Source organism: Platalea leucorodia, assembly GCF_965183815.1.
Source record: "Platalea leucorodia genome assembly, chromosome: 4".
In the NCBI taxonomy this organism is placed as follows: domain Eukaryota; kingdom Metazoa; phylum Chordata; class Aves; order Pelecaniformes; family Threskiornithidae; genus Platalea; species Platalea leucorodia.
The window spans coordinates 107,276,872-107,302,605 of NC_138826.1; the positions used below are offsets into that span (position 1 = coordinate 107,276,872).

The 25,734-nt window shown below is 36.0% G+C and overlaps 1 protein-coding gene across 5 annotated transcripts in view; it reads left to right on the plus strand.

The window, feature by feature from the left end:
• Positions 1 to 25,734, plus strand: part of BRD1 (bromodomain containing 1) — a 64,371-nt gene that overhangs the window by 24,012 nt on the left and 14,625 nt on the right. For 4 of the 5 annotated variants that reach the window (XM_082309966.1, XM_082309965.1, XM_082309968.1 and 1 more), the window contains 6 exons: positions 812 to 943; positions 4,656 to 4,784; positions 5,618 to 5,930; positions 6,739 to 6,999; positions 9,897 to 10,385; positions 25,453 to 25,588. In XM_082309966.1, coding sequence (XP_082166092.1) covers positions 812 to 943; positions 4,656 to 4,784; positions 5,618 to 5,930; positions 6,739 to 6,999; positions 9,897 to 10,385; positions 25,453 to 25,588 — 1,460 coding nt within the window. Of the gene's footprint in view, positions 1 to 811; positions 944 to 4,655; positions 4,785 to 5,617; positions 5,931 to 6,738; positions 7,000 to 9,896; positions 10,386 to 20,367; positions 20,609 to 25,452; positions 25,589 to 25,734 lie in introns of those variants that run through there. The other variant, XM_082309967.1, reaches the window with a different exon arrangement.

Genomic DNA, 25,734 nt, shown 5'->3' on the forward strand with positions numbered 1-25,734 from the left:
GTGTACTTGATTCTAGTATCAGGACTTTTATGGCCTTGTTTCTGGCCATAAAAATGGTGTTCTTGCCAACACCATTTGAATACTATAGGTAGTATTCCAATATCCTTCTTTTCCTTATGAAAAATAGTAAAAACAAACAAGAAAGGCTCTGTTTTCTGTATGTACAAATCAAACTAAATACTGCAAGTGTTTAAACACTACTTCTTTCTAAAAATGTGTGAATTAAATTATTTCATCCATTCACTGACAGGTTGTATTATTGCATTACCCATTTGCAGTACCATTTGAAGTTACTATATTATTTAATAAACTGATTTTCGTTTCCTGTCCTCAGAAGTCATAATGATTTTGTTTGGTTACAAATGTGTCCTAATTCTGCTGGGTGCTGCGGAGGTAGACTGTGTTGAGCACAACAAGAATTTGTTTCTACCAGGCTTGAGTTTCTAAGGAAGCTGATGATGTTCACCTGCTTTGGATTTTGATGTGAAAATACTGAATCTTATTTTGCAGCTTGTTATACTGCTAGGTTGCTGTTTGCTATATTGCTTTTTCTGATGTAAATAGCCTTCACCATAGGACTGCTTTCCAGTTTATAGATTTTTTTTTTTTCAGCTAGACAGTTGATAAATTCTAGAAGATACCCTGACCAGAGGTTTTCTTTTGTTGCAGTATGACTCTTATGACCAAGTGCTGTAACTGTAAGACAGTAGTTTCTCCTTTTCTGTGAATATGTTCTGTAATTGCATAAAACTAGCTTATAAAAAGAGGTTAGTGTTTTTCATTTCATGAAAACATTTGATTCTTTTCTTAGAGAGAAGATGATGAAGAAATGCAAGCCTTAAAAGAAAAACTGAAGTACTGGCAAAGGCTGCGCCATGATCTTGAAAGAGCGCGTTTGTTGATTGAGCTTATACGTAAGCGTGAAAAATTAAAAAGAGAACAGGTAAATGAAGTACCTTTTAATTTGGTGAAACTTTTCTGAAAGAAAGACAGTTTAAGTATTCTCATACACAGTTTTTGCCATAGAAAGACTGCCATGTTTGTCTTTTAATCCTCATGTAGGATCAAGAAACATATGTGCGTGCATGCACTCAAGCGAACTGTTTAAAATATATAAAATTATCATAGAATCATAGAATGGTTTGCTTTGGAGGGGATCTTTAAAGGCCATGTAGTCCAACTCCCCTGCAGTGAGATCTTCAACTAGATCAGGTTCCTCAGAGCCCCGTCCAACCTGACTTGATGTTTTCAGAGATGGAGCATCTACCGCCTTTCTGGGCAACCTTTTTCAGTGTTTCACCACTCTCATCATGAAAAATGTCTTCCTTATATCTAGTCTAAATCTATTCTCTTTTAGTTTAAAACCATTACCCCTTGTCCTGTTGCTGCAGGCCCTGCTAAAAAGTCTGTCCCCATCTTTCTTGTAGGCCCCCTTTAAGTACTGAAAGGCTGCAATAAGGTCTCCCTGGAGCCTTCTCTTCTCCAGGCTGAACAATCCCAGCTCTCTCAGCTTTTCTTTATAGGAGAGGTGTTCCATCCCTGTGATGATTTTTGTGGCCCTCCTCTGGACCCACTCCAAGAGGTCCATGTCTTTCCTGTGCTGAGGACTGCAGAGTGAGGTCTCACCAGAGGGGAGCAGAGGAGGAGAATCACCTCCCTTGACCTGCTGGCCACTCTTCTTTTGATGCAGCCCAGGATGCAGTTGGCTTTCTGGTCTGCGAGTGCATGTTGCTGGCTCGTGTCCAGCTTTTCGTCTACCAGTGCCCCCAAGTCCTTCTTGGCAGGGCTGCACGCAATCCCTTCGTCCCCCAGCCTGTATTGATACCGGGGGTTGCCCTGACCCATGTGCAGGACCCTTGTTGAACCTCATGATGTTCACATGGGCCCACTTCTCGAGCTTGCCAGGTCCCTCTGGATGGCATCTCATCCCTCAGGCGTGTCAACCGCACCACTCAGCTTTGTGTTGTCTGCAGATTTGCTGAGGGTGCACTCAATCCCTCTGTCTATGTCATTGATGAAGATATTAAACAGTACTGGTCCCAGTACGGACCCTTGAGGTACACCACTTGTCACTGATCTCCATCCGGACATTGAGCCGTTGAGCACTACCGTCTGGATGTGACCATCCAGCCAATCCCTTATCCACTGAACAGTCCACCCATCAAATCCCTATCTCTCCAATTTAGAGAGAAGGATGTTGTGGGGGACAGTGTCAAAGGCCTTACAGAAGTCCAGATAGATGACATCCGTAGCTCTTCCCTTGTCCACCGATGTAGTTACTCCATCATAGAAGGCCACTAGGTTGGTCAGGCAGGACTTGCCCTTGGTGAAACCATGCTGGCTGTCTCAAATCACCTTCCTGTCTTCCATGTGCCTTAGGATAGCTTCTAGGAAGATCTGTTGATGATCTTCCCAGGGACAGAGGTGAGGCTGACAGATCGGTAGTTCCCAGGGTCCTCCTTTCTACCCTTTTTAAAAATGGGTGCAATGTTTCCCTTTTTCCAGTCCCCAGGGACTTCACCTGACAGCCATGACTTTTGAAATATCATGGAGAGTGGCTTGGTAACTACATCAGCCAATTCCCTGAGGACTCTGGGATGCATCTCATCAGGTCCCATAGACTTATGTATGTTCAGGTTCCTCAGGTGGTCACGGACCTGATCTTCTCTTACAGTGGGAGGGACTTTGTTCCCCCAGTCACTGTCTTGCAGTCCATCCACTTGAGAGTTGTGGGAAGAGAGGTTGCCAGTGAAGACTGAGGCACAAAAGTTGTTGATTACCTCAGCCTTTTCCTTGTCTGTTGTTATCAGTTTGCCAGTCGCATTCATTGTGGGGGCAGACTTTCTTTGACCTTCCTTTTCTTGCTGACATTCCTGTAGAAGCCCTTATTATTCTTTGCATCCCTTGCCAAGTTCAGGTCCAGCTGTGCCTTGGCCTTCTTGACCCCGCCCCTACACAACCAGGCAGCATCCCTATACTCGTCCCAGGATACCTGTCCCTGCTTCCACTGCCTGTGCGTTTCTTTCTTGCTCTTTAGTTTGACCAGCAGGTCTCGACTCATCCATGCTTGTCTCTTGCCTTCCTTCCCTGATTTCTTACACCTGGGTATCAAGAGCTCTTGTGCTCTATGGAAAGCATCCTTAAAGATCTGCCAGCTCTGTTCTGCTCCCCTATCCCTGAGGGCAGTTTCCCAGGGGTTTATAATGACTAACTACTTGAAGAGCTGGAATTTTGCTTTCCTAAAATTCAGGGTTCTGACTTTACTCTTTGCCTGACCCATATCCCTCGGGACTGTGAAATCCACCAGTGCATGATGACTGCAGCCCAGGCTGTCTCCAGCCTTGATGTCAACGATCAGCTCGCTTGCGTTGGTGACGAACAGGTCCAGTTTTGCATCCCCTCTGGTAGGGCTGTCTATTACCTGGCTTAAGAAGTTATCCCCGATGCACTCCAGGAGTCTCCTGGATTGCCTGCAGTTTGCCATGCTACTTTTCCAGCAGATGTCGGGATGGTTGAAGTGCCCCAAGAGGATGAGAGCCTGTGAGCATGGTGCCTCCTGTAGCTGGAGTAAGAAGGCTTTGTCAATAGGCTCCCCTTGATCAGGCAGCCTGTAGTAGACACCAGCCACAAGGTTCCCTTTGTTGCCTTGGTCTCTAATTCTTATCCATAAGCTTTCAACCTGCTCGTGGCTATTCTGCAGAGACAGCTCTTCACACTGTATCCATTTCTTGATGCAGAGGGCAATGCCTCTGCCCCCTCTTCCTCGCCTGTCCCTTCTGAACAGCCTGTAGCCGTTGACAGCCACACTCCAGTCATGGGATTTGTCCCACCAAGTTTCAGTAATGGCAAGTAGGTCACAGCTTTCTAGCAGCATGGTGGCTTCCAGCTCCTCCTGTTTGTTGCCCATGCTGTGTGCATCGGTGTAGAGAAATTATTTAACAAGCCATTCTGTTAGACTTGCAAAGACAATTGGTTTCTGAAGAAACTGTAGAAACTTTGATCTCTTCAGGTTTTCTGCATACATGTGCCTATATTGAGGAGCACTTTTGCTCTTCTGTCACCAAAAAGAGAAAAAAAAAAAAAAAAAAAAGCTGCATCTAAGTCCTACTACATGCTAGAGATAACGTTGCTGGGAAAAGAGATTTGAGGAAGTGATAATGCAGACAGATAACATTTTATATGAAAACTGTGAAAACAAAATGTTTGCACTTACGAGTCTTTAATTGTCCTTATTTATGAAAACACCATTCCATTTTCACTTTTTGCAAGCTGTGAACATTCATTGCAAGCTAATACAGTTTGTAGTTCTTCGGTGCTTTCTGGAATTCCATGCATCATTCCTGTACATTCACATATCACTTGCTATACACATGTATTATGTATTATTATTTATACACGTGTGTGTGTCTATACTTTGTTTTGTGTTTTGTGTGTGTGTGTATACTTTGTTTACATGTTTATATTATATGTATATACACACACCATTAATGTGTCATTAAGAATTCATTTTTGCCATAACAAGACTGTTTCAATGTTGGTAACTCTGTAAATGTCCTATGTGTTTCATACCTAAAGTACTTCACTATTGCTACAAAACAACTTTAAAACAGTATCTTAATGAAAAATGCTCAATTGGATAATTACTACTTCTTTAGGTCAAGATTGAGCAGGTTGCTATGGAACTTCAGCTTACTCCATTCACTGTACTTCTGCGATCAGTTCTGGATCAGCTGCAGGAAAAGGATTCTGCTCGTATATTTGCTCAGCCAGTGAACCTCAAAGAGGTATGTTTTAAGCTGTATTTCCTTATGTTTAGGTATGACTTGATGGCACTTAAGTACAAAACCAAATTGTTACATGCAGAGTTGGGAGCAGCGTTACCTTTTAATCTCTGTTCTGATAATTTACGTTATGAGTTATGACTTACTGCTATGAAAGTCTATTTATGCTGATATACCAAAATAATTTCTGGGAAATACTTGTATGGAATCACATGGGTACATATTGATCTTTTGTTATAAGATTATTTGATAAAGCAAACTCGAAAGGTGTCTTAAAAATTGAAATGTAGATCCTGTCTTCCTACTTGCAGGTGAAGTTCTTTTTCATTCAGTGGGAAACCAGATGAACTTAGAGTATACGTGTGCGTGTATGTGTGCATACGTACATATGCAACACATCTATACATGTGTATAAATAATAAGTAGACATGTATACATGTCTATATAAATTATATACGTGTGTGTATACTACATACACATGTATATATTATACATATGTGTACATAGGTATAAATACATACATTTAGAAGTATGCATATGCATAAATACACGTATAATATGTATATAAAAACACAGAATTCTAAAAACCATGTAGTTTCAGCATCTGTTAATAGAGCTCCAACTTGTTACCCAAGATGCAGAATCTTGTAATATGTAAACTTCTGTTGGCATGCAAACGTTTGCAATATCAAGATGCGCAATTCTAAGCTACATTTTGAAGTTCTCGATTGAGGTGTTACAAAATATGTTAGAAAATGTGGATCAGTTAATAGTAATGTTACTTTGTGTGTAGTAATGTAATTTTACCCATTCATGTTTTAAATATTTATTCAAAGGTTCCAGACTATTTGGATCATATTAAACATCCTATGGATTTCTCTACCATGCGAAAACGGTTAGATGCTCAAGGCTATAAAAACCTCAGTGAGTTTGAAGAAGACTTCAATCTTATCATAGATAACTGTATGAAATACAATGCAAAAGATACAATATTCTATAGAGCTGCAGTGCGGTTAAGAGATCAAGGAGGTGTAGTTCTCAGGCAAGCTAGGCGAGATGCTGAAGGAATCGGTTATAATAATGAAACTGGAATGCACTTACCTGAACGGCCTAAACTTGAGGCACCCCAGCCTTTCTCTTGGGAAGATGGTAAGATGTTTTTGGATTATTTTTAAAAGTTGCATTTGACATTACACACGGTGTGTACGTTCCATACAGATGTTTAAGATTATTGCTGTTCATTTTTCTGACTAGATCTGCCCCCCCCATTAAGAACATTGCTTGAAAGATTTGAGTGTTTCTATTCTACTAGATCTGTCATTAGAAAACAGTGTTAGCCAGATTCTGATTTTGACAATGCCAGAGCCTAATTTAACAAGCTACATGAAAAAGGTTTTTAAATTGAGTGCTTTCTTTCACATGATTGTATATGCTTGTAAGTCATGGAAAATGACTACCAGTGTGCATAAACTTAAGCACATTCTTAAATAACCTACTGAATTAAAAAATCAAGTGAGTTTGTAATACTAGGAATTAAAATGATGACTTTAGACATACATATAAGTTTTCTGAGGTTTTGGCAGTAAAGGAGAATAATTAACACGTTTCTTTTATAACCATGATCTTGCCCTTGTCTTTAACAAGAAGGAAATCATCTGTTAGGATGGGCAGGATTAATTATGTCTTCCTTCTGACCTTTTAATTCTTTGCTCTACTACTTAGTTTTCTTGAGCAAAATGCTGATCAAGAAGAATAATAATTATATAGTAGGAATGTGTTTCAACATTTCTTCACTGGTAACGGTGAAGCTACTAAGACTGTAATCTAAGTAGCTTTTTGATGACATGTTTTAATTTTGGCAAGTGAATTTTTTTTTTCCTCCTGTTGGTATTATTATTACGGGAAATATTCTGGGAAACACTAACACATTTTTCCATTATGTGTATTTTGACTTCAGTGGATCGGTTACTGAATCCTGCAAACAGAGCACATATGTCTTTGGAAGAACAGCTGAGAGAGTTGCTAGAAAAACTTGATCTCACCTGTGCAATGAAATCCAGTGGGTCAAGGAGCAAAAGAGCAAAGCTGTTAAAGAAAGAAATCAGCATTATTCGCAACAAACTAAGTCAGCAACACAACCAAGCTCCTCAAATAGAATCAGGTATTGGAAGTTTTGAAGAAGAAAGTGCGGCATTAGAACAAGATGGAGAAGAAGAAGGTAAGATTTTAAACCATGTTTAAATCAGTACTGTTCTGAACCTCTTCAGTCAGGTGCTTTAATCATGTGAATTAAAGAGTGTAATTAGTGAGTATTATATTTAATTTTTAAATGGACAAATAGCCACTTCAATCACAACAAATATTTTAAGAATATGAGAAAGATCTTTTAAAACAAAACCTCGCTCCATTATTTTTCACAGTAGCAAGACTTATGAAAGTACAGTCAATCTCATACAAAAAGGAATCGGAAATGCCTGAGTGGAAAACATCTTTGTACTTTTGGAAATCCACTTAAATGCCAAAATATGTATTAGGGATCATGTGAGCCTAGGTCAATGGTGCTGAAAACTCTGGCTGTTGCACTGTCTTTCCTAGTTTTTTTTTATTCTCTGCTCCAGACTTTGGGGAGGGTGGAGGGTAGCTTTGGGTTGGGTTTCTTTTTTTTTTTTAAATAAAGCTAACTATTGATAGGACTTAACAAACTTCATGTCGTAGAATCAAGTCAGCCGTATCTAACCAGCCCTTCCCCTTGCGCTTCTCTTCCTCCTCAAAACATTGGTGTCAGAACTGCATCTACTCTTAGCTAGTTCCTATTGATTTCAATGAGAGCAATATACTAGAAAGACCTAACTTTATATTTCAGTTGAATATTGTATTTGCTTTTTTAGCTTTTCAATCAGTTACTGAGGTCTTTATTGCTCATTTTTAAACGATGCAAAGAAAATCTAGTCTCTAAAAACAAACAAACAAACAAACAAGTTCTATTGAGTTTGCTTCACGATCAGCTCTTCTCTAAAAAGCTAGCCTGTTTTTCTTTAGAGTTAGAGACTTGTTTCATTTTGAATAAGTGCATTGAATGGAGGAGTAAAGAGCTCAAGGGAAAGTGGAAGCATGGTAATAAATAAAACAGTCTGTGTCTGCTGCAGCTTGATGCTATCAAAATTTTTGGAAGTTGAAGTCAATAAAATGACTTCCCTTAACTGCCATTCAAACAGAACTTGGTGTTTAATTTTTAGTGTGACTAAGAGAATGCTTTTTAAACATATAACTTGCTTGAGATTTGAACGACAATAGCAGAAAAAGTGTACATGAATCAGCATGCTTGTTCTGAGGCTGTTAAGTATTCTTAAAACGTTCAATTTTTTTTTTTTTTTTTAAATTTGGGAGGTTTTTTTTGTTTTTAATTTTCAAGGGATGATGCTACTGAATATAGTTCTTTAGGAACGTAGTTTCTGGCAGATAATGAATACACTAACTTTTTTTACTTGTAGCTTAACATGTTTATGACACAGCCTTTCACTGCAGCTGTTGTGCAAAAAATAGTCCAAAAGTAAGCAGTAGCGCTTTTTTTATATTTACAGTACGCTTTTTAGAAGAAGCATAATGAAGAGCATGATCCAGAGTCGATTGGCATTGTTGTTACAATTCTACTCTAGTGAAGAGTAGTAGTCCTTAGTTCAAATTCCCATTCTGAAATTGAAGGCACTTAGAGGAATAAAGACAACAAATTGCCAAAAAGGATGAGGAAAGTAGTAGAATCCTGTGCCCAGGATCTCTACAGGAGCTGACTTTAGAAGAGCTGTGAATTACCCCCTTGCAATTCTGTTTTCAGTTTCTGATCATGTGAAATACATGGTAGCAGAATAACACTGAAATTTAGGTTTTGGTGTCTAAATGGTTCTCAGGTGTTTTTCTGTGCTTAAATCTTTTTGTGAATATTTTCGAATTAATTGTAAGAAAATCAGAATTTGTTCGCAAAGAACAGTCACCTTGGACATTCTAAACTACTGGCTTTTTTAATTGGTAGTACTTCAAATGTGCTTATCTGACTGTAAATTTAATTCTAAATGTCTTCCAGCAATATTATTTACCAGTTGTAATACTTACATACCTTCAAAGTATGTGAGCATAGTCACACTTTATTTTAACAATATATTTTTAATATCAACTATGCTATTGTTTGATTAAACCTTAAACAATAGGGCAGATATTTTTCTGCACTTAGAAGTCATTGATTTCCAAGTAAGCATTGCTAAGCGAAAACCAAAACAATGTAGAGATAATATTTAATCCACTACAGATACTGGGCTTAAACCCTTGGGATTTTTACACCTTTTTTTCAGGTGGCATAGAAAAATTAACTAAAGAAATTGTAAAAAAGGGGGAGGGGGAAGGCAGAAAAAATGTTAGAGGGTGGTTTTTCTGATTTCTCCTAACAAGTCTTCATTGTCAAGTGTGTATTTGCCAATTAGTGACTAATCAAGCTGCAAGAATTTGGGGGTGGTGTTTTTTTTCTCCCCTTTATTTCTTTTTGATAGATAAAACTTCTAGCCACAACTGTAAAGCAGATTTGCAAATCTTGCCTTTCTGTAAATTTTATAACACATTTTAGCTCACTCTAGTAGATCAGGTTACAAATACTTTTTTTTTTTTTATGCTTATCTGATAAAATTTGTCTTAGGCAAATAAGGTGAATATTGATAAGGTGAAATACATAAAAATGTATATTATCAAAAATTTTACTTGAATGGCAGTGCAATTGCATTTAACAGATAATCATCCACCACCCCAAATTTCTATTTAAAAAAATAGATTTCTTAGTTTTTAGTTAATGAAACTAACATAACTGCATGAGAAGTAAAAAGTATTTATCCAGGTGTAAATTGTTAACACCAACTATAAACACCTACTTTTCTATCCCTGTTACATTCCCAGTATAAAAGTAGGAACTACTAACTAGGACAGATTGTTGCTAGACAAGGTTTGTTTTTAAAATGTTATGCTTTGTTTCCAAACAACAATTTATTTGGTGGGCTGCACATTTATAGTGAGTTTTATAATAGACTTTATAACTACAGGTTTTCAAAAATCACACTCTATTTATAATTTTTTCAGGAGATAAATCTCCCCCTAAACTTGAACCATCAGATGCATTACCTCTTCCTTCAAACTTGGAGACTAATTCAGAACCACCAACCCTCAAACCAGTAGAACTCAATCCAGAGCAGAGTAAGCTTTACAAAAGAGTAAAATTTGATAATGAATTATATAGCACTTCCATTCAGAAAGAAATAAATGGACACACTCCAGAACACTTACTTGACAGTAATCTCAATGAGTCGACTGTTTCTTCTGTAGCTGAGTCATCAACTGATGTAAACAGACGTACATCCATTCTCTTCTGCAAATCGAAAAGTATAAGCCCCCAAAAGTCTGCAAAGAACACTGAAACCCAGCCAACTTCTCCACAGCTAGGGACCAAAACCTTTTTGTCTGTAGTCCTTCCAAGGTTGGAGACACTTCTGCACCCAAGGAAAAGATCAAGGAGTGCATGTGGAGATTCTGAGGTTGATGATGAGTCCCCTGTAAAGCGCTTGGATACAGGTAAATGTTACAAAACTTACTTGAATGGATGCATCTCGAAAGTTAACATACCTGTTAATTTTTTGGCATACTTGTAATTGTTAATCTTTAGATTATAGCAATGGAACAGTTTTTTTTCTCATAGTTGAGTTCAGAAAATTACTGATTCATTTTTGTGTTGGCCCTATACAATTAGACTTAGTGAACCAAGTTTTACTTTTTTCACAGTTTTCACTTTAGCAATGGAATCTTCAAGTTTACATGTATGGGTGGGTGATTTTTTTTTTTTTTTAAGATGTTTTCTATTTTGTTGCAACCAATAGGAAAGGTGAATCAGCTGCTTTTTTGGAAATTCCCTGTTAAATTACATGGAAACTTCATAAATGGTGCCAAAACTAGAACTTTTATAAGGAGGAGCATGGAAAATACATGTTCTATGTATGACTTCATTTTGCTGTAGTTTTGCTCCAACCATATTTTCACATTGATGACTGTGTATGAGGTGCTTTGTATACACGTGTATTTTATGGAGGTGTTAAAATCCCAAAGTATAATTACGTTTCCTGTGTTTCTTTTCTTTAGTCTGTGTACTTTAAATAAAGTTGAAGAATCTAAGTGTAAGATTATGCTCTTAATGAGACTTCTCTAAAGAACATTTTTAAAAAATGTGATCTTGATACGTTGGTGCATTACAGTATGCAGTACGCGTTAATTACACCTTTTCTTAGCAAAGTTCTATTTATTGGAGAAGTTTGAATAAAACCCTCTTTGAGGAAGAACAGTAGCATAAGAAAATTACTTAAGTGTATTTCCTTAACATTATTCATGGTCGTTGCTATGAGTTTTATATTGCCTTTGAAATAAATACTCTGTTTCATTGCCATGTTGATAACCCATATGCAGGTATGAAAACAGCATATGGGTTTTTGTGTTTTTGAATGAAAAATATAGGAATTTAATTTAAACATTTATTGTGAAGATGTGTTCCAAAAGCTGTTTGTGGTTTTGGTGGGGGTTTTTTTGCAGTTTGAGGAGGGAGGAGGGTTGATTAGCTTTTTGTTGTTGTTGGTTGGTTGGTTTTTTTGGTGTGTGTTTTTTTTCTTGAATGATAAAGTGAGGAGGAAAATTATTCTAATGCTGGAATCATAGCATAAGAAAATGATAAGTAAGATTTGGTATTGGGGGGGGGGGGGGATGTCTTTCGTTCGTATTTTTATTTTTTTGTTTTGCTGCTTTGGAAAGCCCCAGTTTCCATTCCTTTTCATAACAGCTTGGAAAGAGCATGTAGGTTTGATCTGGTACTTTCGTTCTGAGGTAGGAATTTAGGAATGACTTAATCTTCATTAATGATGTCAAAAGTTTTGGGTTCCAAATATTCCAATTTACCAGTCTTTAATCTAGATAATTTCATGATGTACCTTTATCCAGATTGCATTTTTATCACATGCACAGTGAATCATTTTGTGCTAGATCACACCAGGAATTAGTACTAATTCCTTGACATTTTTATCTTAAGCATTGTGAATTGATTCTTTGGGGAAAAAATGTTTTTATTGTGTAGGAAAATTGACTTAATTCTTGACCAAAAAAAAAAAAAAATCCAAACACCACCAGATTTCTGAATATGTTTAAAATCTGTCATTTTGTTCCTTTTTTCCCTCTGTGGAATTAGGTGTATGTGGGGCAAATATGCTTTTGATTATCGTCAAAACAAAAAAAAAAAACCAACAACCCAAACAATTACGAATAGTTTCTTCTAATTTTAGTACTCTTCCCATTTCAGAATTTCTAGGTGTGGTTTTTTTTTTTTTTTGATGTAATATGTAGGCTAGTAACAGGAATAAAATCCAAAAGGTTAAAAGAAATATTTTTTTAAATTAATTTTAAAGTAAAATTCTGTAGCTTCTTCCTGAAGCTAGTGAAGATATGCATAGAATTAAACTTATGTAGAACTAATACTTAGGGGGCTTTTATATTTAAACTTTTTATTTGTTTGTTCAAGAAGGGACTGTGTATGTGAATTGCAGTGTTTTAGCCAAATTAAATTCACCTGAAGGTGTTCTAGTTGTTCTTTAATAGTGTGCGTTTTTTTAAGCATATATGGTTCATACAGATGTGTCAGCTTATCAAATCTTATTCCTGTGATTCTTTTTCTATTTGCAACCAAACATTTTGCTTTCACGTTGGAAATTTTACTCCTCGTGTTATTTTCAAACTTGTGTTTGAACTAATTTAAGCAATTTGCAATTGGCAGCTGTTTTGAGCTACGATTCAGCAGGAAACCAGCACAAACCTCAGATGCTTTCCAAGATTTAAAACCAGTTTAATTGTTTTACTTTTGGATATGCAAGCTGGTGACGATTCATGCAGATGTCTGTGTTCTGATAAAAATAAATGAGATGAGGTATACAGTAATATTTTTTTTTTTTTTCTATTTGGATATTTTTCACAAAATTTTTATTTCATGCTGCTGGTAAAAATTTTTTTATTCAAAAGAATTCAGCAGGCATGAGATTTTCCCTCCAAAGCCATACCACGATAGAAAAGGCATGCTTTAGGCTTCTTACACGCGTTCTTGTGAGTTAGCAACTTCATGAGCAATCACTGTAATTGAAAATGAATTCTTATGGCACAGTTTTCTTTGACTGGTATGAATGTTAAATATCCTCAATTCTAGAGGGTATAAGAAAAAAGTTATTAAAAGGGACTTTGCTTAATGTACAAAGCATTGACATTTTTAAGTGGTCGAGAGCTGGGCTGTCGCATCTTTTTTTTTTTTTCTTCCTTAGCTATTCATAACCAATATGAGTTTTCTGCTGTTACTTATGGATGCGTTGTTATTTTGTCCCTCACCTTACTCAGTCTCCTCAATGTTTCTCCCTTTCATGTCATTCATTTGTATTCTTATATGAAGAAGTTCAAAGAAAGACTCTAAAGCTTACCTAGTTAAGTAAAACCACACCTACTTTGATGTTTCATTATTCTCATAGACCGCCTTTTATTATGCTCTCTTGAATTATGTTTGAGATTGGTGTATTTGCCAGTTAGTTTCAAGACAGACATATACAGGATCCATTGGCACACTGCTTTGTAAGTATGGTGTCCCATGTGTTGTTGGTTTTCATACACAAAATAATTGCTGAAATACTAACTTTTATCAGAAATAGGGAACTATTGCACAGCATGACTTAACCTTCGAAGAGGACTGAAAGCAGTTCACTTTAATACTCTGACCTCCCTTCATATGTGAATCTTTGTTTAAAAAATATGAAGCAATAGTGTAATGTAACCTTAAATTTTAATTTCATAGTGTTCTACTAGGGCATTATGACTAACATATATAGCACATCTTTCTCCATACTTTGTATGTGGAAACTGACAACTACATAGTGGAGAGACGTGTTTAAAAATTTCCTATAGATACTTGATGTATCCTGGTTTTGCTTCATATGATATCTAGCAAATTCAAAAAGAAGATAGGTTGTTTTTACTTTTGGTCACATGAGAGACTGATGTATGATTCTTGACGTTCAGGCATGTCAAATCTTAACTGCAACAAGTTCAATGACCTTTTCAAAATATCCATTGTATGCTTACCTTGCTCTTTTGTTACAAAGATGAATCCTTTTTTTGTCAGGAAATTAGTTGGTGCAGTTATTACATCTGAGAAAAATAAAGCTGATTAATGGATAGAAGGTAGATTTTACCGACCATTTAAAAATTTGCCTCTGTCAGTTGTGTATAGGTAAGATAAACTCCTGGAACAAATGACTGTTTTAAGAACCTTTTGAGCATTGTAAAATACTAGACTAGGTTCAGATTAAATTTTCATGTTGTTCTTGGTTTTATCAGTCACCTTTTAAGCTTTCATAAATTTAGGGTAGTAATTCACAGTTACTGTGTTGGTACCCTCTATTTTAATTAGAAACTAAGTATTTAGAATATACTATCCTAGAGCAATCACTTCAACTTATCATAGAATTAGGATTGCAAATAGTGATTATTATAGTGCAGTGTGTTGGTTTTCTATTGTTTCTTAGCTAGATAGCAGTAATAGAAAATTTCAGTGAAACATATCATTTGCTTAATAGTCTTCTTGCTTCCAGCTACACAGACTTTCTTCAGGCACTGAAATGGATGTAAACAAATATTTGTAACATGGATCACTGAATTAGAGTATTTAATACAATAAAAAGCACAGGGTTTTTTGGGAGGCAGGGGAATTTATCATTTATTAATATATACTTTGCATGCAGTTGTCAATGTAGAACAAATGTAATTATACTTTATTAAATCTATCAGTAAATGTTGGGCTGACCTCGTTTCTGCCTGATCACTACAAAATGTTTGACGACACTTAAGAACTGTCCGCAAGTAACCTGTATGTGAATTCCACTTGCATTTGATATAATTTAATATTGTAGCGATGACCACTTTTACTTAATTTTATTTGGTGTGATAAGGACAGACATTATATCTGAGGTCTAATAAATATTTGGCTTTCTGCAGCAGAGGCCAATTTGATTAAAAGTCAAGCTTCATATGTGCAGCATTCAATTACCATGCTCTAAATGGAAAAAATGAAAGTAAAACATGCCTATCTAAGAACATAACTTATGTCCTCTAAGTAAATAACAAACTAAACTAGAGGTTGCTCAGTGAAAAAACAAATTGGTATAATTACTCTTCTGGTTAATACAGACAGGAATGATAGTGTATACATATATTCACGAGTAGCATGCAGTAATTTGACTAAATCAACTGACAGATCTGGAGTTCTTATACTTTGAATTAAAACTATTTTTTTGTTTTCTTTTTTTCTTTAGATGCATAGTGATTGTTTCCTGTAGAATCTGATGTGAAATTTAGTTATTTAAGCACTTAGCAATGTTTAAAAACTTGAGCTGCCTTCCTTCCTTCAGGAAGTTTCAAAACATAAACATTTTAAGGTGCATGTGCAAACAAACAAAGCATTGGAGATTGTGAAGGCCTAAAAGGAATTATCCCCTGGCTTGTTGAATTTATAGACACACGGGGACTACAGGAGCTCGACTGCTGAGTTGTCAGGATAACAGCAGGCTGCACAGTAGCCCGTAAGCACCGAAGAGGCTGAGAAAGTGAAGTTTGGATAGAACACTACCAAAAAGCTAGTGCATTTTTGCTTGTTTTTGACAAGTTTGGTTGGTTGTTTTTTGTTTTGGTTTGGTTTTTATTGGGATGATAGGCCACTGAGAAACTTTGACCATTTGCTAGGAAAATCAGGAAAATTAAGGAGAGAATTTGGGGAAAAAAAAAAAAAAAAAAAAAAAAGAATAAGAATGCTGCATTTCTTTATTTGTATTTGGCCCGCTCAAGCTTTAGACAGGAATTCTGGCAGCCCTACTAAAATTTTTGCCAATTTAATTTCTGGAAAAATTTTGAGAAATACTGAGGATTTTTGTAATACATGTGGAATAAAATAAGTGCATAAAGCAGAAAGAAGGGGCAGGAATCTATTTTATACCAGTCAGCAATTGCAATGACATTTAAGAGAATAAATGTTCCTTTTGTTTTATTTCATCTAAAGAACCATAGTATTAACTTCCTCACCATTAAAAATCCTTTGCTTATTTCTTGATTTATGTTATTAGAACAGAGGGAGTTTTGAGCAACATAGTCAAGAACGATGGGGCTTGATGAACAAGTAGGTAAATGGGGGTTTTGTCCTTTTTCAAGGCTTGTCAAGTGTGTGCATGCATAAGATATGCATTAATATTTCAGAAGTTTTTCTTGGGTCTTAAACCTCTTAATTTCTTTGAAAGTACTATCTTTAGGGTTATTTTTAAGATATTAATTATTAGCACCCAGCTTACAATTGCTGTGTTTTCTAAGATCAGTATAACTGAAACTTCTGTAATAATAAAAAAATATTTCTAGATGTCCTTCTGTTTTTCTTGGTGCTGTAGGAATTGTGGAGCCTTTGACTGTATTCTGGCACTTCATTTTTTTGGAATGCTTAGCTCATTTCTTGGCCCAGGTTTGGCTTTCTAAAAAATAAAATGTCATAGTCCCTTATGTGCTTAATCTGTGGCATTTAACACTAATTTTTCTGTGTGGTGCAGATGGTGAACAGAGAACTGTGGAATTTATTGAAGGTATTAAAAAAATAGTGGAGATCCATACTATGCTTATAAATAAGAACATGCTTGCCATGGTGTTGGGGCTGAGTATAGATGACCTACCTTCAAATTCACAGGCTTAGATACCCTTGTATCAGGTTCATAAGGTACCAGAGCTGATCAAATCACCATTGCATTTGACCTGTTTGGAACATCACAGAATCATAGAATAGTTTGGGTTGGAAGAGACCTTTAAAGGTCATCAAGACCAACCCCCACATACTCACCTACAGGTCTGATTTAAGAGATGGATGGTCATAAAAATGAATCCAGTGACTCCAGCACTAACTTCAGGCACTAAAGCTGGAAGTCAAAAATACAGGTGACTTAGGGCTCATTCTGCTATGAGTGGAGAGAGAGGGAGACAGTTTCCACAATATGATTGACTGCAAGGTGAATGTCTCTCAGAAAAGGTTTGTGTGGGGGTGTGTTTTGTTTTCTTTTTCCCCCCCCTTTTTCCCCCTAGATGAGAATAGATTATGTAGTTTCATGCATAGAGGGAGGTCTTCCATAAAGAATAATTACGGGAGTGTGTACTCTTTTACTGTATCATACATGCAGTCCAATATTTTGGGACATTTTTAATTGATAGCTTTCTTCTGTTTCCCATTGTAGTACACAGACATAGTTTCTTTGGTGTGTGTAGAAGTGTACACATAAGAAGGTATCTTATACAAAGGAACATGTATTACTCAAGAATAGGTAAAATACTTGAAAAGTAGTTGCTTTTATTTTGTTGGTACCAAAACAGTGTTCATTGGTCATACTGGCACTTGGACTTTGTGAGGCCATGCTATCGTAACATGGTAATGCTCCCCCACTTTCATTTTCCTTTCTTTCCTTCTTCCTTTTTTTCCTCTTTTCTTCCTTTACTTTTCCCTTTTCCTGTCCCTCCAAAGCTGTAATAATACAGCTGTCACTCAGAAATGACTTTCTAACAACATGTCATTGGAAAAAAATGGAGACGAAAGCAGATGTTGAGAACTAACCGTCGGCTGGTAAGAATGGCTAAGTACTTCTGAGTTCTATAAAAATATTTTTTTTGTTGAAGATAAAAGTATTTCAGTTCGGGGGGGGGGGAACGAACTTACTATAGATTCATCTGATTAGATGCAAAGATGTGAATATGCAAGTCAGCCTTATTTTAACTCTTTGTGTTCAGTGCTGCCTAAAAATACCAAAGCTGGGTTGGTGTTTAACAGCCCGTGATTATCTTCACTTGACTGACACTTCAAGTGCTGTCAGCTTGACTGCATGAGCAGTGAAGCATCTTGTTTTGTCTCTGCAGCTCCTTTTGTTGAAGCCAGGAAGACACTCTTAGGATTGCAAGCACTGTTAATTTTTGCTAGGCTGGAATAAATTTTTAGTATGATATTATGGTCTCTAAAAGGATTCAGATCATGCTCTTCCTCAAGTACAGTACAAGCTATCATAGAAGGAGGCTGTTCCATGCCTTTAGTGTATGCACTGGGTCTTTTATACTGACTCACTTGAAGTGTTCATCTCCCTGTGTGAAATACCTCTCAAGGTACAAAAGGCCTGGAAAATTAGGTCCAAAAATGCAGCTGTGTAACTTAATTAAGTAACTAGCTAATTCAAAGACGTGCAGTTTACGGTGTTGTCCTGTGTGTCATTTCAGGAGTGGCAGATCTCTGGTAAACATTTCTACCTTCGTCATTTCAGATGGCAACTTCAGTTTCAGTTTCTGTTCCCTGTCTTAGAATGGGGCACAAATTAAGAACTGATTTTTCTAAATAGCTGTAAAAGGCAAATAAATGGTAAATTATTTGTTTCCTTTTTAATAGAGTAGGATTGCTGGACATGCTTACATAAGAGAGCCCTGAAGTTCACCTGTCTGCCTGTTTCCTTTTCTTTGGATACCATGCCCAGCAATTGTATTCTCACAATTACAGGGAAACATTTACTTTCAAAGAAGAAAAAAAAATGTGTTGGTAAAAGCTCTGTATAAAATCCTTTAGATAGTAATTTAAGAAAAAGAAGTTAGTTCCATTTAGGAAATGGAATAGCCTGCCTTTGTAGGTCCTGCTGGGCTGCTCTGAAAGAGTGCTAGGCACTAGGTTTTTGATGCAATGTATTGATAGATAATTATCATGCTTTTTCATGATAGAAGTTGAGAATGAAAATAATCTTTATTGATTTAATTTTTTAATAACTCTAAGTTTTTTCTTTTAATTTGTATCAGGATTTAGTAGGTGAGAAAATAGAAATCTTCAAACGGAAAATGTGTAAGAAAGTATTTTTTGCAAAGGGTCTTTACTGTTTGCTTTACTCCATAATTCAGAAAAAACGTTTGGAAAAAAGATTCTGATCTTAAATACTCATAAGTAGTCTTTGCCAAGATAATTAGAAGCAAATGGTCCTAAATATTACTGACTTTCTATAGTCATTATATTTCTTGGATCCTGAATGACATACCATTGATCTATGTGTGACTCAGGCACTTAAATCTTGTATTTTACAATCATCTGTGTGTGTTTTACATGTCATAAATCATATAAACTAGAGCTGACTAAAGAATTCAATTTGTAAAGTTAGTTTTAAATTCTTCAAGTTTTGTGCTTTCGCTTTTTAATAGCATTTTCTACTATACTACTACTGTCATCAGTCTTTTCTATACCACTGGAACAGCTGGTACTCTCTAGAAGAAGTTGTAAAACATTTTTTTTGAGAAACATTTCTGCTTGTATGCTATTTTTTTTCCTTTCAGATTTTTCTGGAATGTTTTCAAACTCCTCCACTAGTGTTGCCTCCCACTTATATATTTTAAAATGTCTTGAACAATCGTCCTACAATACAACGATCCTATTGTTGTAGTGCACAGAGCAACAGACAATCCTTATCTTGTGGAAGTTGTAGTTATTAAATGTTGATTAGTTTTCCTTTCTGTTGTGCAGTTCAGATTCAGCTGTTTTAGTAGACTCTCATCTGATTAGCCATAGACACTTATTTCCAGATTTCAAAGAAAATTAGTAGTTACAGGATGAATTCTTAAGCATTCTTTGAAACATATCAAACTTTGACTATTCGGTGAGCCACCAGACTGTATTCGTTATGTGTTACTTAAATGGACAAAGACGAAATTTTTCTGTTTAGGATCTTGAAAGCTGCTGCTGTTCAGCGCGTAGGTGCCATGTCATGGGCTCACACTGAGCTTTCTTTGCTCTCTTTGGCCGTGACCAAATTTTAAGCAAGTTTTAAAAGCTTTTAAGAACTGTAAACTTTGACGTGCTCAGATACTCGTCTGTGTATTCTGTAAAGAAGGATTGTGTCTAGTATTCTTACTACACTTGAGAATTTACTGTTGGAAGCAGACATTTATAGGGTTAGTCTAAGGTTCACTTTTTAAAAAACTTTGTAGATGCCTTCCTATTGCTGCAATACGCCCATTTTCAAGATTTGCATATTTAAGAATACAATAACTTCTGATTATTTGTTACCTTACAGTATTCCTTTATCCTGTCTGTGCATACCTGTATATATAAATCCTCTTAAATTAGGGTCATCCCCCTTCTTACTCTTACTGGAGGGATTTTCAGATACATTTCAAAGCCATGTTCTTGATGCATATCATGCATGTGGAAGTTGTATTCTATGCTTTCAATGACTTGCATATATTTTCTTTTTCAAGAAAGAGGACTGAATCAAAGTGAAACTTTTAATCTAGTTCTGCCCCTTTTGAAACTTTAGCTGAGTATTAGTGTTAGAATACATGGAACACTTGTATCATTCTCACTGTCTCTGGACACTGCTGTAAGGATGGCTTATTTATTTGAAAGCTCTGTTTCCTTTCAGAGAGACTTAATGGCTTTTTCACTGTCTTCCAGGTTCTCATATTAACTAATATCATGCTGGGTATTTATCTCTTTGGATCCTAATTATTTTCTGTTATCCTCAACATGGAATGGAATTCAATTAAATGATCATTTTGGAACGCAGAAAGACAATTACATTTGAAGTAATTATTTTGGATCATGTTGGAGACACCAGCCATCCTTAAAACAAAAAAAAATATGAACACTGTTGGAGGAAGTCTTTGACATATATGAAACTATGCTCTTCATTCAATATATTGCCCCATTTCCGTAAGTTATAAAGTTGTACATGTTGTAGTATATGTGACACAAATTGGTCGCAGATTTTTACCAGTCCCAGTGTTCTTATTCCCAGAACATGCTCTGTGAGAGCAGATTAGTTAAGAATGTTCCATCTCCATCCTCTTCCCTTCCCCAAAAAACAGCCTAATATTCCTTGGAGAAGTGTACAAAAAACTGTTTTACCTATTTTTGTGCATTCATGTACTTTTAATAAAATACACATTTTTCTTTTATATATATATTTTAATGAACACTAATGTCACTGGTGCTGGGTAAGTGCACAAGTCAGGACTTGATTAGCCCTTGCTTGGTAAAATGAACCTAAATAGTGTTATGTAAGTGCTGGTGTGCCATGTGCAGTTGTTTTTTGAATGCTCCCACTTTTTAGTGGTTGAAATTATTTAACAGTTTTCATTATTTCTCAGCTCTTCAGCCGTGGTTTTAATACAGCACTTCACCTTACATTTGGATGTGCTTGGTTTTGCATCAAGCTATGCATAATAAAGTTTTAATTGCTTTAGAGTAATTTTATACAAGTTCTGCTTCTTTATTTTTGTTTCAGCAGAACTGCAAGATGCAATTACAGTCTGAAATGCACAATTCTGTATTCTGTGGCAGCATTTGTACATTCATGGAGCATGCTGCTTCTTGGACTATCCTGAGTTTTGTTCCTCTATCATTTTTTCCAAACTTCTACTGTCTTTCCAGAGTTACCTTTTCCTGCTTCCATTAATTTGATATGGGCAACAGGATTCTAACTTGCTTTTTGTAGGTAGTCCGTGAAAGTTCTACTTGCAGTTTAAAAACAGACTGCTATTGTTGAGAAAAAGTTGAAACTTTCCCTGATAAATACAATTTTCAGGGCAGTGAGAAAACTGTGAAAAAGTATCAAGCTGATCATCTTTGGCTTACTTTTTTTTTTCCTTTCTTAGTTTACAGTTGTTAGTTAGCATTTCTTTATTTTTAAAATGGTTACATGTGTTATATGCCATGAATGACATGGCAGGAAACTTTCTATGTAAATTGAAGTCTAGAACTGAAGATTGGAAATGGCAGTAGCCCTGCATTTAAGATTGATAGCAGACTTCACTATTTGTGAATTCTTTTTTTTTTTTTTCTTTAAATGAAAAAAAGTTGAGTTCTGCCTCTGAGAGTGGACTGCAGAAAGCAGACTTCTCTTCAGAAAGAAGAAACTTGGGGGGGGGGGGGGATAAAAAGGAATCATCCACTAATGAAAAGTTTTAGTTTGATGTTTGGGATTTTGGGGGTGGGGGTGGAGGTGTTCTCAGTCAAGGGTGTTGGTGAGGGGGTATGTGTAAGAAGTGCAGTACCTGACCTGATAAAGTTTCTCTCCATGACTGTAGAGAAAGCTCAGTTTATCTAACAAAATCGTGAGCTTTTGGAAAATGTAAATGGCTCATATAGCTTTGTTGCAGGCTACTAAGCTGCAAAAGCAGGATGAGTTACTTCTCCCATGGATTTTTTTTGTTTGACCTTCTTAGTAATATCTTTTGAGCCAATAAAAAGCAAATTCCTTAAAGCAGATGGGGATCTTCTTTAATCTCACTTATTCTAGTAGCTACAGGAGATTGTGTGTTTCTTAATTCATGGGAGAAAGAGTTTTGTAATGATCTAAAAAAACCAAATTTGGAGTTATAGCATGTAAATGTTGTATATCTGTTTATTTTTTGCACATCAGTGATATCATAAAGCACTTATATTTTATTGCCTGCATTTTTCTGTCGAGTAATGAGGTCACTTGGGAACTGCTGCATCTGTGACTAGATATGAGTGTGTTTTGTTTAAAATAAGCATTGAGGTCTCTTCCTTTCTTAATGCCTATTCCTTATAATTTCTGGAAGTGGACTGTATAAACTGAGTCTCATGGACTGTGTAAGCTCATGTCATTCAGGAAAATTGCTCCTGCTGATAGCCTGCGTGTTCTTTGTTTTTCATACTTCCACAAGCAAGAAGGAAATGTGTCTGAGAAGCTCTAAATTTTTTTGCACTTTAATATTCCTTATTTGTCAGAAAAAGGTTGGGTTGTTTTTTGTTGGTTTTTTTTTTTTTTTTTTTTTTTTTTTTTTTTTACTGTTAGTGTAGTGACCATTCTACAGATGGAAAAAACTTCGCTTATTGTAGTCTTAAAAACCTACATTAGTGAATTAAATAAGTCATTAGCTCATAATGTGGGTTATGTTTAAACTAGTATAAGACTGGACTACCACTGCAGAGAGCCGTTTCCATTGCTCTAGTTGCATGTTTCTGTTGCTTCCCTTGTTTCTCAACATCCATCAGTCAGGCAATCGTATGGTTGCTTTGCCCAGTGCATGGCTGAAAACTAGTTCATTACGTGACCACATATTTCTTGGTACTGACATGGTGATGATGAGCAGAAACCATTGCAAGGGACTGAGAGCCAAAATGTCCATTTCAGCGGTAGCACAATCATAAACTGATTGAAGCAATCAAAATGTGAAGCTACTCCCTACTTTTTTTTGTCCTGGGTATACATATACATACGGAACCCATGTACGTAGAGATACATAGCCAAGTCATATTTGGCATACATATGGTTAAACATTTTATGCATACTCTTACAAGAATAAACAGATATTTCCTTTCACTTGCTCAGTCCATTGGGAACCTGAACGGTGCTCTGGTTCTGGTAGCAGTATTTACTTGATCTGTCTTTAAATTTAAAATTTAATCTGTGATCTGATTTGTTTCTGCTGATAGCTGATTTATATTAGCTAGATGCCTGAATGATAATTGAGTAATGTATCTCTGGCTTGTGGCAGGATGAAAACAAAACAATTTCGACACCTTACTTGAAAAATAGGTCTGACAGGGTATCTAAGAATGAAAAATAGTTATTTGCAGAGACCTAAGAGATCTCCTTTTTATCTTCGCAGAATGTTTTTTCAGCTTTTCATTTCAGATGCTATGTGAAGTACTGTGATAGTTTCTATGGGAATTTAAGCTTTCTCATAAAGGATACTCTGTTTTGACAGGTCTTTCAGCATAGTCTAGGACCGAACTCCTACTTAATCTCTGGCCATTTGTACTGACTTGCTGAGAATGAGAAAAAGATTAATAAATAGCATGTAGTTTCGTGCTTGAACACTCAGGACAACGCTACCTTTATCTTTTTTTCTTCCTTGTATAGGAAATCAAAGGCAAATATAGGAGTTACAGATCAGACACTCTTAAATGAATGTTCTACAATGTTTACTAAATGACTATGAAAGAGAATGCTTGTATCTAAATCTTTCAGACCACTGAATTGAATAAATTCTCCTTTTTCTCTTAAAAATATAAAATTGTGTTGATAATCCAAATGGAAAGTCTCCTGCAAGTGGAGGAGGAAATCCCTTAAATCACTGTATGGAAATGCCTTGAAATATGACTGGATCGTACAAAATAACTTGCTATGCTCAAGTTCCTTAGTTGTCAGCCTTCTTTGCAGAGGTCTTTGTAGCAAACAGACTGGAAGAATTGGAACTTAGAATTAGAAATTCTTAGAATTCTAATTCTTAGAATTAGAAAGGGAGTTCTGCCATAGTTGTCTTACAGTATAATGCTCCGTGGAGAGGCACGTGAAGTTACCTAAGTTTGTTTGACTATGTCTGAATGAACAAAGATCATGATGACCTTTAAGACTCTGATAATAGGATGGCTGGGAAGGGTAACTCTGTCTTGCATTATGAGAAGCATGCTGGTCATTACTTAAGTAAAGTACTTAAACACATTACTCAAGTAAAAACTTCAATTTATTGTAAGGAAGTAAGTGTGCTCAGAATTGAATTTGTGTTAAAATTTTGTTCTCTTTGCAGTCTACAGCTTGCAGTAGCTGATTGCAGGCTAGTACCATTGTCTTTAGCCAGTTCATTTCTGTTGATACTCTGGAATCTGTGTTGCATTCTTTCTTTTTCAGTCGTAATTTCTCACCCACCCCCCTCTTTGGGAAAGTCTTCAGAATGCTATCTTAAACCTCTTTGTATCTTTAATCAAATATGGAAATGGCTTAATAAGAAATATACTGTTTTTGAATTAGCAAACCCAGAGCAGGGTTGGTGGCAGCCCATCAAACCAGTAGCTTGTAATATAAAAGCCTTCTGTTACATTTTCATTACAATTATGAAATTAAAATATAATACCCTTGGACATATATACTTGTGCTGGGGAAGCATAGTCAAAAATAGTAGTGTGCATATTATTGGTTGTTGATCCCAGAAAACAGATATGATGCTGTTAGTCTGAATTTACTAAAATGGAGAGACTTTCAGGAAGAACCAGATTAGCATCAGGAGGGAATCCCTACCACTCTTCCAGTGTTTGAAAAGGATTTTCAGAATTTCCTGACTTATGGTTGTGACATTGTATTCAAATGAGTCTTGTGTTGACTTGGTAAATCTGCCTGGTTTGTAACGTTTGGGTTCCCCTCCCCACCCTCCCCTTGTTTTGTTCTACCCAGCTTCTGCAGCCTGACTACCTTAATAGTTGGAAATGTTACATACAGAGATTTATTTGATATTCCATTTGGCATTTCCCGTATTATAATCTTCACCTTTTTTTATGTTACCTAAATTTCCATCCTATCTTTTAAAATCTGGACTACAGGAACCTCCTATTTATAATACTGTGTTTTGAAACGAAATATTTTGTTAATGTTCATGTTCTTTCTTTTTCATCACATCAAAATTCTTGAAGTACGGAACAATAATGATACAATGTGTGAATATAAAAAGTTGTTAATAAAAATAGTGGTGTGGTTTCCAGTTTGATGCAGTTTATTTTTGTGTTATGCTGTAGGTCTGTCAAATGGTTTTGGAGATGGAAGTAAAGAGAGAGCATTAGATGATACTCCGGGAAGAAAAGTTGAACCTCGTCGTCGCTGTGCATCAGAATCTAGTATTTCATCTAGTAACAGTCTTTTGTGTAACTCAAGGTAAAACTGTAAATCTGAAATATGTATTTGAGATTGAATATATCAGTTTTCTATACTGCTTGTGACCTACATCGGAGGATTGCATAAATTTTAGAAAAAAGAGTACATTTCAGTTTTCTCAGTTCTTTGTCAAATCTGAGACACCT